General features: G+C 42.0%; 2 protein-coding genes across 2 annotated transcripts; one reads left to right on the top strand and one right to left on the bottom strand.

Annotated features, from left to right (window-relative positions):
- The first annotated feature begins 2031 nt into the window (after positions 1-2031).
- Positions 2032-10195, top strand: LOC137098879 (elongation factor 2b). Its single transcript, XM_067475570.1, has 14 exons — positions 2032-2211; positions 3800-4014; positions 4752-4933; positions 5006-5217; positions 5337-5515; positions 5898-6003; positions 6175-6427; positions 6551-6746; positions 6844-6967; positions 7086-7328; positions 8122-8475; positions 8590-8772; positions 9176-9308; positions 9526-10195. The coding sequence occupies exons 1-14, from the start codon at positions 2209-2211 to the stop codon at positions 9717-9719; spliced, it is 2577 nt and encodes an 858-aa protein (XP_067331671.1). The 5' UTR covers positions 2032-2208; the 3' UTR covers positions 9720-10195.
- A 750-nt stretch (positions 10196-10945) lies between these two features.
- On the bottom strand, positions 10946-15983 carry LOC137098881 (BTB/POZ domain-containing protein 2). The gene is made up of 9 exons (XM_067475572.1): positions 15412-15983; positions 15199-15318; positions 14841-14997; positions 14347-14452; positions 14044-14241; positions 13749-13941; positions 12368-12455; positions 12118-12264; positions 10946-11991 (listed from the first exon to the last, which is right to left on the bottom strand). The coding sequence occupies exons 1-9, from the start codon at positions 15966-15968 to the stop codon at positions 11830-11832; spliced, it is 1728 nt and encodes a 575-aa protein (XP_067331673.1). The 5' UTR covers positions 15969-15983; the 3' UTR covers positions 10946-11829.
- Between the last annotated feature and the right edge of the window lie 955 nt (positions 15984-16938).

The following is a 16938-nucleotide window of genomic DNA, read 5'->3' as shown; positions in this document are numbered from 1 at the left end:
GGATGCAGACCCACCTCCACCTTGAACTCCTCTGTCACACCTACAGCAAACCTCACCACGGTCTTACAGCTCTCATACATGTCCTGCACCACTCTAACATACTTCTCTGCTGCTTCAGACTTCCTCATACAATACCACAGCTCCTCTCTCTGCATCCTGTCATACACTTTTTCAATGCAACTCTCTATGACCTTCTCCCTACTTCTCCATCAGCATCATCAAGCAAAATACAGCATCTGTTGTACTCTTTTTAGGCATGAAGTCATATTGATGCTCACAAATGCTCACTTCTGCCCAGCTTCCACTACTTTTTCCCACAACTTCATTGTATGGCTCATCAGCTTCATTCCTCTTTAGTTTTCTCTATCTGTATTTATCTGTATTCTACCTGTATGTTTATTCCTCTGTAGTTTTCTCTCATCTCCTCCCTGAAAACTACACATCATCCTTTTTCAGCTTCCACCACTTCGTCCTCTGCTCTACCTTAGTTCTCTTTTTCTTCCTTACCAGAGTCTGGGTACACAGTCACTGATCTCTTTCAGATTACAACGTCGACACAAGATGTAGTCCACCTGAGTGCTTCTACCTCCGCTCATGTTCACTACAGCCATTTCCATCCTCTTTGCAAACTCTACCACCATCGGTCCTTCTGCGTTCCTGTCCTGAAGACCTAACCTGCCCATTACATTCTCATGACCTCTGATCCCTTCACCTACATGTCCATTGAAATCTTCATCTAACTCACTTTCTCCTTCTCTTCTAACTAACATGCTACCTGTGGGAAATATCCAGTAACAACATTAATCATCACGCCTTGAATTTTACAGCTTCAGACTCTTCACCCTGTCTGATACTCTTTTTACCTCTAGAACATTCCTCACAAACTTCTCTTTCAGGATAACTCCTACTCCATTTCTCTTCCTACCCAACCCATGGTAAAACAACTTGAACCCTGTTCAAGCTTCGAGCCTTGCTACCTTTCCACCTGGTCTCCTGCACACACAGTATATCCACCTTCCTTCTCTGCATCATGTCAATCAACTCTCTAGCCTTCACTGTCATAGTCCAACATTCAAAGTCCCTACTATCAGTCCTACATTCTTAGCTTTCCTCTTCTCTCTCTGCCTATGAAGTCTCATTCCTCCTCTCCTTCTTTGACCAACAGTAGCCCAATTTCCACAGGCACCCTGTAGGTCAACAGCAACGGTGGCGGTCTCTGTTAACCCGGGCCCCGACCGATCCAGTATGAAAGTCAGATACAGTGTGGGAGTCATGATTTGAATGTTTAATTTGGCATGTGTTTTATGTCAGATGCCCTTCCTGACAACGTCTGCATTTAGCCAGACTTGGGACTGGCACAAGAAGACACTGGCTTGTGTCTCTTGTGGTTGCATTAGATGGCAGAATAAATCATACAAACAAACAAAAAACACAACATTTAATGTACATTTAATTACTCCAAATGTCCCTTCAACAGAAATGAATGCGAAACTGTGCACTATTGTAATTTTCATTACTATTATTGACATTTATACGTACCTTCACTAGTTTTTTTAAACCTGAAGATCCATTCCAATCTATTTTATTTATTAAGGATATTTGAAAACAACTGTGTTGACCAAAGTGCTTTACATTGTACAGTGTAAGATGAAAGAATTGTATTAGCTGATGCTGCATTGCTATTGCTATGTAAGATATAGGGCTAATTTTGCATCTCCTTACACGTAAATGGCAGTTTTGCAGCCACCTGTTTTTATTTACTTTATTTTATGTTTTGTATTTTTTATTTTTATTTTTTTTTGTCTTTGTATGTACCTGTATATTAATATAATGAACCATGAGAGAACATTTAATTTAAAATTTAAAAAAAAAAAGTGTATGGTCAAAGTGAGAAAACGGTTTTAGTTTTTCTCCTTTACAAGCACAAACATGAACACACCCCGGAGAAGCTGCAGCACACACACATCCACAGAAATCTGATCTGAGAGCGGATTGTGCAGCAGCCGCGCCCCCTGCAGGAGCAGCCCGTGTCTTGCCCAACGACACGGCAGACGCAACAGCAGTAGACGCAGCAGCAGCAGCAGCAGCAGGAGCAGAAGCAGAAGCAGAAGCAGCGTCTTTCCTCACACCACCGGGACTGCGCGTCCTACGAGGCAGTGTTTACAGCAATAAGTGGTCACATAAGGAGCCCGACTACCTGCGGACAAAATGGTGAGTTAGTGTTGGAGTTACACGTTCTGATGATTGCGCACTGAGTCTGGTTTTAGGAGGTAATTAGCGAGCGAATAACCTTCATGTATAGACATAACGGTGCAACAAGCTGCAATGGAGCCTGTCAGGTGTCTGTGTGACATGGTTGCCGATGCCTGGTGGTGTTATGTGATCAGACAGCGCTCCGTGCCTTATCTGTCCCAACCTACGCAGTAGCCGGCTGATATAACAGGGCTGTAGCCTCCACTGCAGGGCCGTTCTCTAATGCGCCGCCGTAGCGCGTCTGCATACATGTCGTGTGGTAATATCCCGTGCGAAGGACAGTCCACGGCCCTGAGAGTCTCCAAACAAATGTTGTGAATCCTGTTATTACCGGGAATTGACGATTTACATAAGACTAAAGAGATTGCGTCACTCTTTTTCATGCAAGTGGCGACACAAATATATTATTACATATGGGCCTACGTCACAGGGAGTTGCAGTACATAGGAATTCAGGTTTAATAGTTGTTTTATTTTTTAGTTTTGTCCTTTCGGCTTATCCTGTGAGTTCAGGGTTGGTAAAGCGGATCAGTGACGGCATGTTGATTTGGCACAGTTTTTACGGCGGATGCCCTTCCTGACACAACCCGCCCCAATTTTTACCGGACTTGGACCGGCACAGCACAGCTGGGCAGGGGAAAGGGCTGTTAATACATGTACGGTCCCGGCAACATGTCGAAGTGTCTCTGTGCAAGACACTTCGACATGTTGCCGGGTCCGGGGATCGAACCACTGACCCTGTGGTCCGTGGTCGAAAGTGTTATTTATAATGATAGATGAATTAAAAGTAGTCTATAATGTTCATATATTGAGCTTTTGTTGTGCCATTAAGTGTTTGGATAATTATTGTTTAATATGTGGACTGATTACATTTAACATACTGGAATTATGTAAAATATTTGCTATGTATTTGCTTTTCCTTCATATTAGTAAGTTATTCTGCTAGAGGCTTATTAAATCTCATAAAGGCCTGTAGTGATTTTAATATATACTGTATTTTTTCATCAAACTATGAGACAGACATCTGTTATGAAAGATACTCTAGTATTCCCTTAATTTCTGAACATATTTTATTTACATTCATGGCCTGACTTTGATCTTACTTTCGAATCTTAGAGAACCCCCCCCCCCCCACACACACACACACACACACTTACATACATATTATTACATATTTAACTCAGTGTTCAAACCCCAGATTGAAATGTAAGTATACATTTAAGATATGCTGTTCTCTTGTGATTGTGAAATGGTACTTCTAGGCCCAATCAGCATCAGCATGTGAGTAATGACTCAGTAAATCTTGTTGCCTGTTTTAAAACCAGAAGGTTGAGTGTGTATGCTGCGCACAAACTGGTCCTGGCTGGGCCAAAGGGTTCAGTTTCAAACATGTCTTTCTTTTTATAACCCTGCTTGAAGCGGCTGTACAGATCTGGGAGTGGACATAAATAAATAGACACCTGACAAATAAAATGAACTGGATTAATAAACCTCTCCCTATAACTCCTCCCCTCATCCCCCACCTCCCTACTCTTACCACCCACCAGGTGAACTTTACTGTGGATCAAATCCGTGCCATCATGGACAAGAAGTCCAATATCAGGAATATGTCTGTGATTGCCCACGTGGATCATGGGAAGTCCACGCTGACTGACTCACTGGTGTCCAAGGCAGGGATCATTGCCTCATCCCGTGCTGGAGAAACCCGTTTTACAGACACACGGAAGGATGAGCAAGAACGCTGCATCACCATCAAATCAACGTATGTCGCTCATAGGGTTGGTTTAGGAAAGAAAGTATACATTACTACAGATTTATAAAGAACCTCCTTCATCAGGACTTTGCCTGTGGTGTGATCAGACTCATGAACAACCCCACAGTTTGATTGAAACGCACAAAATTCTGATAAACAAATATGTGAGGACATTATTTTGACTGCGTCTTGCCCATGTCAAACCAAAACTGTTAACTTTGACAGAAAAGTGTATGTAGGACTACATCATCCATAGTAAGACTGTGACTCAGAAAACTAGATTGTATTATACTTTAAAAACCCCTGCTACATTTTGCTTGTGTGCTTTAAACAAATTTGAAAAAAAGCCAAATAATCTCAGCATTAAGTAAAGCAGAGAAACTGTCATCTAACTATGTAAAAGTCTCATCTTCTAGTAAAGTTTCTGTGTTAAAATATCATGTTAAAAAAATCCACACAGGCTGATCTGTGTGATTCCACTACCAGCAGTGCCACAGACTCACACTACTGTATATTTAGTAAAATGATTTCAGTCAGGCCAGTCTGCAGCATTTGAAGTGGAAAGGCTCCACACAGCATGTCTGCCTCATTAAGTTAGAGAAGTCAGAGTCCAGTATTGTGATGACCCATGGTGATTGCAGTTTGCACCAGTGAAACTGCTTATAATTTATTTTAAGACAAGCCGGTGGCGACAGGAAAATGGTGAACACATCCAAGTTTTTTACTGTTCCTACTCTGTCACTCAGGGCCATCTCTATGTACTATGAGCTTGCAGACAATGACTTGGCATTTATCAAGCAGACCAAAGATGGAAACGGCTTCCTCATCAACCTGATTGATTCTCCGGGTCACGTCGACTTCTCCTCTGAAGTCACTGCTGCCCTCAGGGTAACTGATGGAGCCCTTGTGGTCGTGGACTGTGTCTCAGGTAATTGCCTCACTATTCAGTGCACAACTCTCTTGCTTTTCATCCAGACTCACCTGTTTTTTTCTCTGACAGGTGTGTGTGTGCAGACTGAGACCGTACTGCGTCAGGCCATCGCTGAGCGCATCAAGCCTGTGCTGATGATGAACAAGATGGACCGGGCTCTGCTTGAGCTGCTGCTGAAGCCGGACGAGCTTTACCAGACCTTCCAGCGTATTGTGGAAAACGTCAATGTTATTATCTCCACCTATGGAGAGGATGAGGGGGGACCCATGGGGAACATTATGGTACAGCATATCCACAACACCTAATTAGTTATACTGAAATAGCTTGGAAATGTTACTGTACAGTTTATAAGTCTCATTACATATTTGGTTACTAAGAACTCTGGACTTTTTTTCCTCAGATTGACCCCGTTATTGGTACCGTTGGGTTCGGCTCTGGGCTCCACGGCTGGGCGTTCACCTTGAAGCAGTTTGCTGAGATGTATGTGGCCAAGTTCACTGCTAAAGGAGATGCTCAGCTGGGACCAGCAGAGAGGTGCAAGAAAGTGGAGGACATGATGAAAAAACTGTGGGGAGACAGGTAAAGATGGGTGTATGTCTGTAGGGTAATGTACAGTGTGTAACTGATGTACAAAAGTAAGTTAATATTGGACTGAAATGCAGTGTTTAAGTGTGTGTCTGGTTTTAAGGCTGTTGCATTAATCATAATTTGTGGTGTTAGAAATATAATGTCTTGCCCCTAATGGCGCATAAGTAATATGAGCAGACCACACCCTGAAGTACACTACTACTTGACTGTAGCCACCAGAGGGCAGTACAAACTGGATTTAAACTGGTGTTAAATTTGGAATTGATTTTATTAGTTTGCAAATACAAATTGTGCGGTTAATAAATCACCATACACATCATCATGTTAACCTATATTTGAATGTTGTGTCCTCTAACCTATTCTTTCCTTGCAGATATTTTGATCCAACTGCTGGCAAATTCAGTAAGACTGCCACCGGCCCTGATGGTCAGAAACTTCCTCGCACCTTTTGCCAGCTTGTTTTGGACCCCATCTTTAAGGTTACTGAAAAGAAATAGACTGGGATAAAGTATTTTATACTTAAACAACAAACAGTTTAAATGTACATGTGTTTCTAAGTGATTAATAAATTAAACTCCTATTTAACAATGTGTTTCAGAAAGTACAGGACAAAAATGTCACGTTTCTGCTATTTCTCACTGTCCTCTTAGGTGTTTGATGCCATCATGAATTTCAAAAAGGATGAGACAGCCAAACTAATTGAGAAGCTGGACATCAAACTGGACTCAGAGGACAAGGAGAAGGAGGGGAAGCCCCTGCTGAAGGCTGTGATGCGCCGCTGGCTCCCTGCTGGAGAGGCCCTTCTCCAGATGATCACCATCCACCTACCTTCCCCTGTTACTGCACAGAGATACCGCTGTGAGCTGCTCTATGAAGGGCCTGGGGATGATGAAGCTGCCATGGGTTAGTGGAACCTTTTCATAGCACCATACTTCTAGTTTTGAGTCAAAAAGGGGAATTTGTTTTGGGGAAATTTTGTCTTTGCTTTACTAGATTGAGGGCTTACCATCTAAACTCTCTCCTCAGGTATCAAGAACTGCGATCCAAAAGCTCCTCTGATGATGTACATTTCCAAAATGGTGCCGACTACTGATAAAGGTCGTTTCTACGCCTTTGGTCGAGTGTTCTCTGGATGCGTCTCCACAGGCCTGAAGGTGCGAATCATGGGGCCAAATTTCGCCCCTGGCAAGAAAGAGGACCTCTACATCAAACCCATTCAGCGGTGAGCATGTTAATGTACAAACTGGTAAACAGTAGTAGTAGGTGGAACAAAGTGTAATTAAAATTTTTTCTCACCACATTACTTTCCTCTCATTCAGGACCATTCTGATGATGGGCCGGTATGTGGAGCCTATTGAAGATGTCCCATGTGGGAACATTGTGGGTCTTGTTGGAGTAGATCAGTTCCTGATTAAGACAGGGACCATTACCACTTATGAACAAGTAAAGTATTCTTTTGTTTCTGATGTATGGACATAAGCTGGTGTTCGAATACATTGTTGCTTGTTTTGGTGACATCTGGTTACAACAAGTTTGTTTAGCTCAGTCCTTCTGTCCACAGGCTCACAACATGAGGGTGATGAAGTTCAGTGTCAGCCCTGTGGTCAGAGTAGCTGTGGAGGCCAAGAACCCTGCTGACCTGCCCAAGCTGGTGGAGGGCCTGAAACGCCTGGCCAAATCTGACCCCATGGTGCAGTGCATCATCGAGGAGTCCGGGGAGCACATCATCGCTGGAGCTGGAGAGCTGCACCTGGAGATCTGCCTTAAAGACCTGGAGGAGGACCATGCCTGCATTCCACTGAAGGTGAGGCAACAAGAACATATGTTCCTGCTACAAGATGTTGGCTGGGAACAGTTGCTGTCACACCAAATGACAAAAACCCATTTCCATGAAGTGTTTGGTCTGAAAGAATGTTAAAGCTTGATGGGTCACATTTGAATACAGTCAGTCATTATGAGCACAAAGGCAGGCAAATAAGAAAGGATACTTTAACTACCAGAGAGTTGTGGCTGTGGCTCAGTTAGTAAAGCCAGTTGTCGATCCCCAGTCCCGGCAAAACACTGAACCCCCAACAGCCCATTCCCATCCCCAGCTGTGCAGTGCCGGTCCAAGCCCGGTAGAAATTGGGGAGGGTTGTGAAGGGCATCAGGTGTAAAAACTGTGCCAGACAATGATCCGCTGTTGCGACCCTGAACTCACGGGATAAGCCAAAAGCACAAACAGAACTCTTAATTACGTGAGAGTCTACTGCCAGAACTTAAAGTGTGACTTCACATTTTGTTTTTTTAACTCCTCCAGATTATCTTTTTTGGATCAATTCTGAAGGAGCAGGTTCAAAAAGACTACAAACTTCTTAATAAGAGCAGACAGATGACAACATCTGAACTGGAAAAGTCCTTCAGGTGACTTTTGGAGGAGTTCTTCTGCTAGAAGCAGGCAGATTTTAATAAACAATAGCCGAAGAAAAATCTAAAACAAATTATATACAACACCAATGAGAAACTATAGGAAGGAGGTTAAAAATCTGTGAATTTATTTTAACCTGACATTGTTGAATTACCACCTGTACTTTCAATTTGGACTTCTTTGCTTCCAGAAATCGGACCCAGTCGTGTCTTATAGAGAGACAGTGTCAGAGTTATCAGATCAGATGTGTCTGTCCAAGTCCCCCAACAAGCACAATCGTCTCTTCCTGAAAGCTCGTCCTTTCCCAGATGGCCTGGCTGAAGACATCGAGAAGGGCGACGTCTCCTCTCGGCAGGAGCTAAAGGCTCGTGCACGTTACCTCGCTGACAAGTACGAGTGGGAGGTGACGGAAGCCAGGAAGATCTGGTGCTTTGGTCCAGATGGAACCGGGCCCAACCTGCTGATTGACATGACAAAGGGAGTTCAGTACCTCAATGAGATCAAGGACAGTGTTGTGGCTGGTTTCCAGTGGGCAACTAAGGAGGTGGGTAGCAATCATCATAGATGTGTAACTGTGTTTTCAAATGTATTTGTTTAACTTTGTAGTTACTTAAAAGCTTGTGCTAGTCCTAAGCTTAATGTTGCTGTCTTCCTGCAGGGTGCACTATGTGAGGAGAACATGCGCGCAGTTCGCTTTGACATTCATGATGTGACACTGCACGCGGATGCCATCCACCGTGGAGGAGGACAGATCATTCCTACAGCTCGTAGGGTCCTGTACGCCTGCCAGCTTACTGCTCAGCCACGCCTCATGGAGCCTGTGTATCTGGTGGAGATACAGGTATATATGGAGGGTTGTTGCATACACAACTGTAAAAATAAAAACAAGAATTTGAAAAATACCAAGTTCTGTAAATTGTAAATTTATTATAAGTCATTATATAACAAATTTTGCATGTTCTATCTTGGAATTGTTAAACTTTCTGTCTTTCTGTCTTTTTTTGGGGGGGGGGGTTGCCTTAAAATGATCTTATAATTCCCATAAAATATAAAAAGAAGGATTGAAATGATCCTCAGTCTACAAAGTTTTTGGTTTTACAATAACTGTCTCTAAGCTATTTTAGATTCTGTACAAATACAGGAAAAGGTCACATCTGTATTGGTTGGCTCGATGTTGATTCATGTCAACTTCCACATGCTGGTTTGCACTGCATGTCTGACTGCCATCCCTCCTGTTCATGCAGTGCCCAGAGATGGTGGTCGGTGGGATCTACAGCGTTTTGAATAGGAAACGAGGTCACGTGTTTGAGGAATCCCAAGTGATGGGCACTCCCATGTTTGTGGTGAAAGCTTACCTGCCTGTCAGCGAGTCCTTTGGTGAGTGTCTGTTGTGGTGGGATCGAAATCTGTAGCTCAATAATAAATATTGAATGAGTCTTTTAGAGGTTACATGATTCTAAACAGATTATGGAAAGGGGAAACTAGTACAAACAGGATCTTTGAAATCTCTTGACATGAAGATTTACTGTGAAGAAGTGGTTTTAAGTTGTGTTGTATGTATTACATTAATTGGTTCTTTTTCGACTTTTTTCAGGGTTCACCGCTGACCTGCGCAGTAACACTGGAGGCCAGGCCTTTCCTCAGTGTGTCTTTGACCACTGGCAGATTCTCCCAGGAGACCCCAAGGACCCTGCCACCAGACCCTTCCAAGTTGTTGCTGAAATTAGGAAACGCAAAGGCCTGAAAGAGGGCATACCCGCCCTCGACAACTACCTGGACAAACTGTAAACTCTGAGTCCGGATTATGAAACACCAAATCAATCTTTAAACCCAACCCCGTGGGCACTTTAAAATCTTTGCACAGGCTTAAAGATACATTGCACAAATTGTTTTGACTTTGAGTCTGGAGCAGAAACAAAACTTAAGCTTTTGTTGTAGGGTAGTGGAAGCAGTGATGCTTTTTCTATTTCACAGCTACAGTACACCAAGTGCCTAGGGCAAGGGCTTTGGGGAACAATTGGATCAAAACAGTTGTATTATCAATTCCTTCTTCTATTCCTCCACATCCTCCCCTTTTGACCCCACTCATCTGCCAGGATGGGCCTGTAAAGTGCACTGTGATACTGCTGCAATAATGCTTATTAAAATGGATCATGGCCAGATAAAACCATGGAAATCACAATAAAGAAATCAAACTTCCTTGATTGGAGCTGTGTTCAATGGATGTAATGAATAAAAACATTAAACACCTGATGAAAATGTGACTCCTAGAATTGTTATTTCTCTAATTACCTGGTACAGATTAAACATATATAGTTTTAAATTTTGTAAAATATGGGTAATTGATTTCTGCCAGCAAGTCAGATGAGAAGACTGAAACCCAAGTTTTAGTGACCAGTCTAACCTCCACTAAGAACCTCAGGCAAACTTCATATTATATACTGTAAATATTCCCCCTGAAAATCAGCTTCCAACCTGTACATTAGTGCTAAAAACATGTAGAAAACAAATAACAAAAATACACTAGAATGTTATATCCCTATTGTGTTTGATATACCATAAAAACATGTTTTGTGATAATTTTATTAGTATTTTGTAAATGTAAATTCACAAGCAATATTTCTTGTTTTATATTTTAAAATATTAGAAAATCTTGCCTTAATATATAAGTGGCTAATACAAAAATACAATTTTTATTTATTTTTTACTATTAATTTTTATTCTTGCTTCTTTATTTCCTGTACTGCATGTTTGTGGCATTTTGTTTGTTCAGTAAAGGAAATGGCTAAAGGTCCCTAACATAATTCACATTAATTAGTGAGCTTTACAGGTTCTTTATGGTGGATTTTGTTGCCGTCACTAAGGTAAGCTAATCAAGTTTTTGGAGGACATCCATCCGTAGCCATCCATCATTTAAGTCAATTTCTTTACTAGAAAGCCACTGTATATCCCAAAATGTTAACTCAACGTTAAGCGTTACTTCTGTGAAGTTTTTTCTCCAAAAAAAGACAAGACACATTTTTTTTTATCACTCTTTAATCGTAGTTACTTCAAGTTACATATATAATGTTAATAAATGCCACTTTAATATACAACCCTTTAACTTCTGCACCAAGAGGGACAGCTCACTCACTCACACTTTTTAAAACAAAGCTAAAAAGAAACATATCTGAAGAGTTAGTGTGCATCCATAGAACAAACAAATTAACATATGCAAGGCAGAGAAGTGCAAAGTATCTTGGGTATAGGGAACTACCAAGCAAGGACACAAGATATCACAGATTGTGCTGTAATGTAGAAACCAAAAGTTGTTTATCATTATCATATTAGGATTACTATGGACTTTGCCAAGAGTTCATAAAGCCTATGAGGCCAGTGAGTTCATGGAAGTTATAAATGATGTGAAACTGACTTAAATGCTGGTATCTACTGAACAATGATGAGGCAAAACTGTACATTCATACAGTTACAACTCTCCTTTGCACTAATGCTGTGGAGGGCAGGAGGGGGAACCGTACAGCTTAAGTAAAATTCAGTGTCAAGCCTTAGGCCATCAATCCACAGCAGTAACTGGATACTGTGAATAATCTGAGAGGCTCCTCTCTCATTCTGTTGTTGGTTACAGTCATGTTTGTTTCAGAGGTTGGCATCACTACAACATGAAAAGAAGGTGCTCAGAAAGAGAGAGACAGCATTTCAAATGACAAGCTAAGCCCCATGTAGTGACCTACAATGCCTCACATCCATGGTCTTTTCATGTGGCCAACAGTAGTGCACTATATGGAGGAAGCAGTAGGATGTCTGATAGATCAGTCCCCAGTACGGCTGCTGAGGTGTGGCCCTGCGCTCGCGTCAGGTTGTCACATTAGATGGAAGATTGTTGCGATGTTGGAGGTGACTATGTGTAGAAGATGACTTCAGGAATCTGTCCATCCTCTACAGAAGTGCCATTGTTGTTCCCTGCTGCGTAGCAGAAGGTGAAACAGGTCTTTGTGCCAGTGGATGATGACTCATGCGTCACTTTCCGCATTCCTTTAGTCCCATAATGAGAATCTGGACCCTGCAACAGAGAAAAGACGTTAAAGTCACTGCAAAGTTGGAAATGTGATCAAATATTACCATTAGGGAAAGAATTATACAATTTTACTGCTGATTAAGGTTGTGTTACTTCCAACATTTCACAGACCTTAAGTGTAGCACAGGCAGTGTAGTTGACATTGGGTAGTATCTCCACTGGCTCTTTGAACATCACTCTGAAAGTGTTGGCTGATCCATCACAGCTGAAGCCTGTGTCGTTCTGACCGAGCACCGTGTTACTGTCTGTGTGAATGATCTGTACGAAGAAGTGGCAGACACACACATCAGAAAGATGATACACACCATTCCCACATGTTGCGAAACCAGACACCATGTTTCAGAAGGGCCTGGGTGCGTACCTGTATGTTGACTTGGTAGTCGGTGGGTCCATGTATGGAGCCGTAGAGGCCAAACCCAACCACAAATATCCTTCTGTTTACAGAGAACCTGAGAGGAAAAGACAGGTTTTAATAGGCAACTATTAAGATGGGCACAACAGTTTGTGCAGTGGTATTTTTATTTTGTCCCACACAGTAGGGAAACAGACCATTTTCACATTAGACATTTTGACTTATCAAGAATAGCAGGGGTATAACTAGTAAAATTGATGGCAACAGTTCTAAGGCATGACAGGTTACTCGGGTTCTTAAGTGGAGCAGAAGCATTTTTAATAGTAGCTAGACACGTCTAAATATTTGCTGTGAAACTAATGTTCCTTCATCAGACAATAAAGTTATTTCAAATTAATTTATCAAGGGGAATTAAAACTTTTAAAGTTTGAATTCCCCTTAAATTTAGAGTTTATTTGGCATGAGTTTTTAACGCCAGATGCCCTTCTTGCTGCAACCCTCCCACTTTTATCCGGGCTTGGGACTGGCACTAAGGTTGCCCTTAGTGTCTAGGTGGGGCCACACCTGATGGGGTGTGATTCAAAGCCAAGGCCTTCTGCATCCCAACCCAATGCTTTACTACTGCACCACCAGGCCCCCTAAATGTTTGCACTGAAATGTCTCCGTTTCAACATCTGATATGTTGTTTATGTTCTATTGTGAATAAAATATGGGTTCATGACATTTGCAAATCATTGCACTTGTTTTTTTTGTTTTTTTTAAACACATCTGTCAGTTTTTTTCCAACTTCTTTGGAATTGGGGTTGTATATCAAACGTTTGCACTGATCTCATGTTACTGGCCTGTTGCAAATTAACCTAATTATTTGTCAAATGCTCCTCCATTTGTTTTTGATTAGTGGCGATTACTTTTCCAGCCTTTGGCTACTCCTGTTCCAACTCTTTTTAAGTGTGTCCCCAACTTCTTTGGAATTGGGGTTGTTATTGCCATTATTTTACTATAACTTTCTTTTTATACACTATTTGACCATTTTTAGTTTACAGGCATTTTCACTGTAGGGATGTAAACTTAACACTAAACCTAAGATAATGTTATCATCATTGTCTTAACTTATGCACATTTAGGTCTGGAGAAAGTTGGAATATGTGTAAATTCATATTTTCTTGTGCTCAGGTTAAATGATGAAAGTCATGTAATGTGTAAAATTAAATATATTATATGTATAAATATATATATATATATATCATGTTAGTAGGCTAACAATCAACTATTATAGTGAACAAATAATGAAACTGAATTAATATGTAATGAAATCTGATTAAATTTAAGTCTATTTTTGCAAAAAAGACTATCATGATTACGTTTTTAAAATGCTCTGTGCTTCACGTACCGTATGCGATCGCTTGTCCCGCTGTAACCCCAGCGGCTCTCTACTTGTCCAAAACGCGTAATACTGCACTCCTTCCCACGGAGGCAGCAGCGAGGCCGGTCGATAAAATCTACTCGAGGCTTTGGGTTCACTGTGAAGTGGAGGAAGAGACTTACCACCTCTCTGTCAGTAAGGATATTGGACTGGGCTGGACCTGAAGGAAAATTTGCACAACCAGAAGGCAAAGATCAGAGTCTGTAAGCTAGGAGGGAGATGAATGGATTAAGAATGAAACTGTGCTAGTTTACAGGTTCACCTGCAGCAAACTCCTCAATGGTCATGAGAGGGAAGCGAATGAGGGTGAGAGCTTTTCCCAGAACTTTGCGTTTGTTCTCAGGTGTGGGCTGCAATTGCTGCCTGTGCGCCTCCGCCTCAGCCCAACGCACTGCAGCTCCAAACAAACGTACCTCTCTCACCCCAAGAGTATCCCTCTCCAACACTGCTACCAATGTATCTAAAACGGTTACAGACAAAAATCAGTGGTCTGATAAGTAGCAGGTCTGAATTAAGACAAAATCCAACAATCCAAGCGAACACAGAGAAAGCAAGGACACATTACCTAAGTCTATGTCTGTGAAGCCTTCCGCAGCAAGAGCGTCTCCAGTGTTCTTATCAATGTTTTCTAGACAAAGACTGGCAAGCTGAGGCTCATCAAACAACCGTGCCTGGAAAGAAATTACAACAAAGTGTAAGGAATGCACTTCTATATATGTAGATAACTTAGTTACAGCTTCATATAAGGCACTAAAGCCTTAACCACTTTGTGATCCATTTTCCTATGAGAGTACTGCAATATGTGGAATTAATGTTCTAGTTGTTGTTGGATATGTGCATGTGAATTGTTTCCATGTTGATGTTCGTGTCTGGGGAATTATGTTGAATCAACTGAGATGTTGCACACTGTGCTGATACTTATCGGTCATATTTCAGCTGTGTGGTCATTAAACTAAAGCAAACTTTTCTCTACAAACTATTTAATTAAAATACGGCACATCTGACTTGATGGAGTCATACACAAGAAGATGTCAACATTCAGAGCTGAGGGAAGCAGACCTGTGTCAGCAGCATGAAAGCATTGTCTGCTCGCAAGTTTTTCTTGAGGAACTCCACACAGTGAGCCTCCAGGGCTGGCACTGCATATTTCTTAGCTGTATAGAGTGTGGTCATCACTGTCTCAGGCCCGATCTGTACTTCATCAGAGTAAAGAAACCTGCAGGAGAGTCACAAATTATACAAAGTATTGCACGTTTATTACTCAACACAATCTATTTTATAACCCGTGTTAAGCATAAGAATTCCATAAATGCACTGAAATGTCATGTAAGCACGTAATCAATGTAATAATTTATTCCCCTGCACAACATTTCAGCACATTTAAACCACTGGGTAAAGTGCATGCTCGGCTTCTTACTTCAGCAGAGCCAGAAAAGCAGCTGGCTCCACATCAGGAAGCTCGATTTCGGTTGAAGTTGTCGCCATCCCTCCGTTGAACATGGCATCAAACACGGCGCTCCCCACAGCCAGAACAAACCTGACAACGTCAACAATAAGCAGCAGTCATCAGGCTTTGCAGACTGGAGCTAAAGAATTATTAAAGTGTTTAGACAGCAGGGAATCCTCCTACCTGTGTGCAGGTATCCTCTGAACCCCCATTCCTTTGCCCACTAAAAAATGAACATCACTGAGCACCTCGTTGTTGAAAAGGAAGGCAAATCTCTCCTTCACGGTGCTCTTCGTCGCCTGCCAGTTGTACACGGGCTCTCGATACACCAGCACAGACGCAGCTGCCGGGGTCGCGCTCTGTGCAGCGGCCGGGGACGCATTTGATGCTGCGGTGGTTGCCATGTTGGACGCCGGAGTGGCCATCGCTCCGGCTGCCGCAGCACCTGCCGCAGCGGGTTGCTGCAGGGCGTTCTGCGCAGTCGGCTGAGCTCCGGTCGAAACACCGTTGCTGTCTCCTCCGCCAGGCCCCAGCTGCGGGTTAGGACGTCTGGCTGTTCCCTGCGCTCCCCCGGCTGCACCGACCGCTCCGCCGTTGGATGTTGACATAGAGAAAACGCTATTGCTTGGTTGGCTGTTTCCCAAAGGACCTGGTCCGGAGAAATTAAGGCAAGGAGGCCTGCCGCTGTTGTCCCCAGCAGCCATCTTCAACCTAGCGTAGGCGTAAACAACGCACTTCATCGCTTTGTGTATTTGTGGTAGTCTCGACAGTCTTATCTGCTTTGTGGTGCCCCCTGGTGCGTTGTACTAGTACTACATGCTGCTCTGAGTCTGTGCAGGAGGTGAATTTCCTGCCTCACGCCTTTTTATTACTTTCTTTTTTTAGCCTACATCCAGATATTCAATTCAATTCAAGTCCAGACTTGGGTTTTCTGCTCACATCTCCACTCTGATCCAGATCTTTGCTCCATACTTTTCCCCTTAAGTTCAACAATTTTACACAGAACGGAGCAGGCCATAGTTGAACAGTATAAACATTTTTGATAATTATGAATTTGATAACTATACAACATACTTGAATGTTATCAGCTGCTATTTTTTAGAGTGTCAGCAAGATACTCATTATTTAAATGAGATATACTGTGTATTAATTTCAGCTTTTATGTGCTTGTATTTCTTATGAGCAGTATCACTCAATTTAACACATTGCTTTGCAAACAAAGCACAGCACTTTGGAGTTTTTTTGTTTTTGATTCTTCATATTTTCACTTGCACAGTCTTTCTTTCTTGTCAACCTCAGACTGAGTCAGCACTTATGGGGATTTATGTTTGATAGCCCCCTTTACTCAGGAGCATTTGTTTAAATCTCTATTTCACATTTAGCAAAACTGACACAAAGCTTTTTGAAGCTGTACTTCCCACACAGTGACTCACAGTTTGACTATTATGGGACATGTTCATCCTGAATCTATGATACTGTGGGTTTATTTTTGCCAGTGAAAATCATCCTCTAGGGCTGTGGGAAGTATTAAAAGGGTTATGGCCACACTCATGTGAGCACAATATAAACCAAAATACTGAAAACATTAGACACAAAAATAAGCATATACATGTACTGTTATAAGTATTAAAATTCTGATTTAAAGTACTAAAAGTAATATACAAATTAGGATAATGGGCTATTTTTCATAGTTGAATTCTACTGGATAAC

This window comes from Channa argus, chromosome 14 (assembly GCF_033026475.1).
Source record: "Channa argus isolate prfri chromosome 14, Channa argus male v1.0, whole genome shotgun sequence".
Lineage (NCBI taxonomy): Eukaryota > Metazoa > Chordata > Actinopteri > Anabantiformes > Channidae > Channa > Channa argus.
This window is presented reverse-complemented; position numbering and strand designations above follow the sequence as displayed.

Excerpts from the sequence above, each read along its gene's own strand:
- LOC137098879 (XM_067475570.1), top strand. Across the intron at positions 4,015-4,751 it reads TGCATCACCATCAAATCAAC|GGCCATCTCTATGTACTATG; the intron begins GTATGTCGCTCA and ends TCTGTCACTCAG. Across the intron at positions 7,329-8,121 it reads ATGCCTGCATTCCACTGAAG|AAATCGGACCCAGTCGTGTC; the intron begins GTGAGGCAACAA and ends CTTTGCTTCCAG.
- LOC137098881 (XM_067475572.1), bottom strand. The coding sequence starts at position 15,968 with ATGAAGTGCGTTGTTTACGCCTACGCTAGGTTGAAGATGGCTGCTGGG. Across the intron at positions 14,998-15,198 it reads GCTTTTCTGGCTCTGCTGAA|GTTTCTTTACTCTGATGAAG; the intron begins GTAAGAAGCCGA and ends ACTCTCCTGCAG. Across the intron at positions 12,265-12,367 it reads ACTACCAAGTCAACATACAG|ATCATTCACACAGACAGTAA; the intron begins GTACGCACCCAG and ends TTCTTCGTACAG.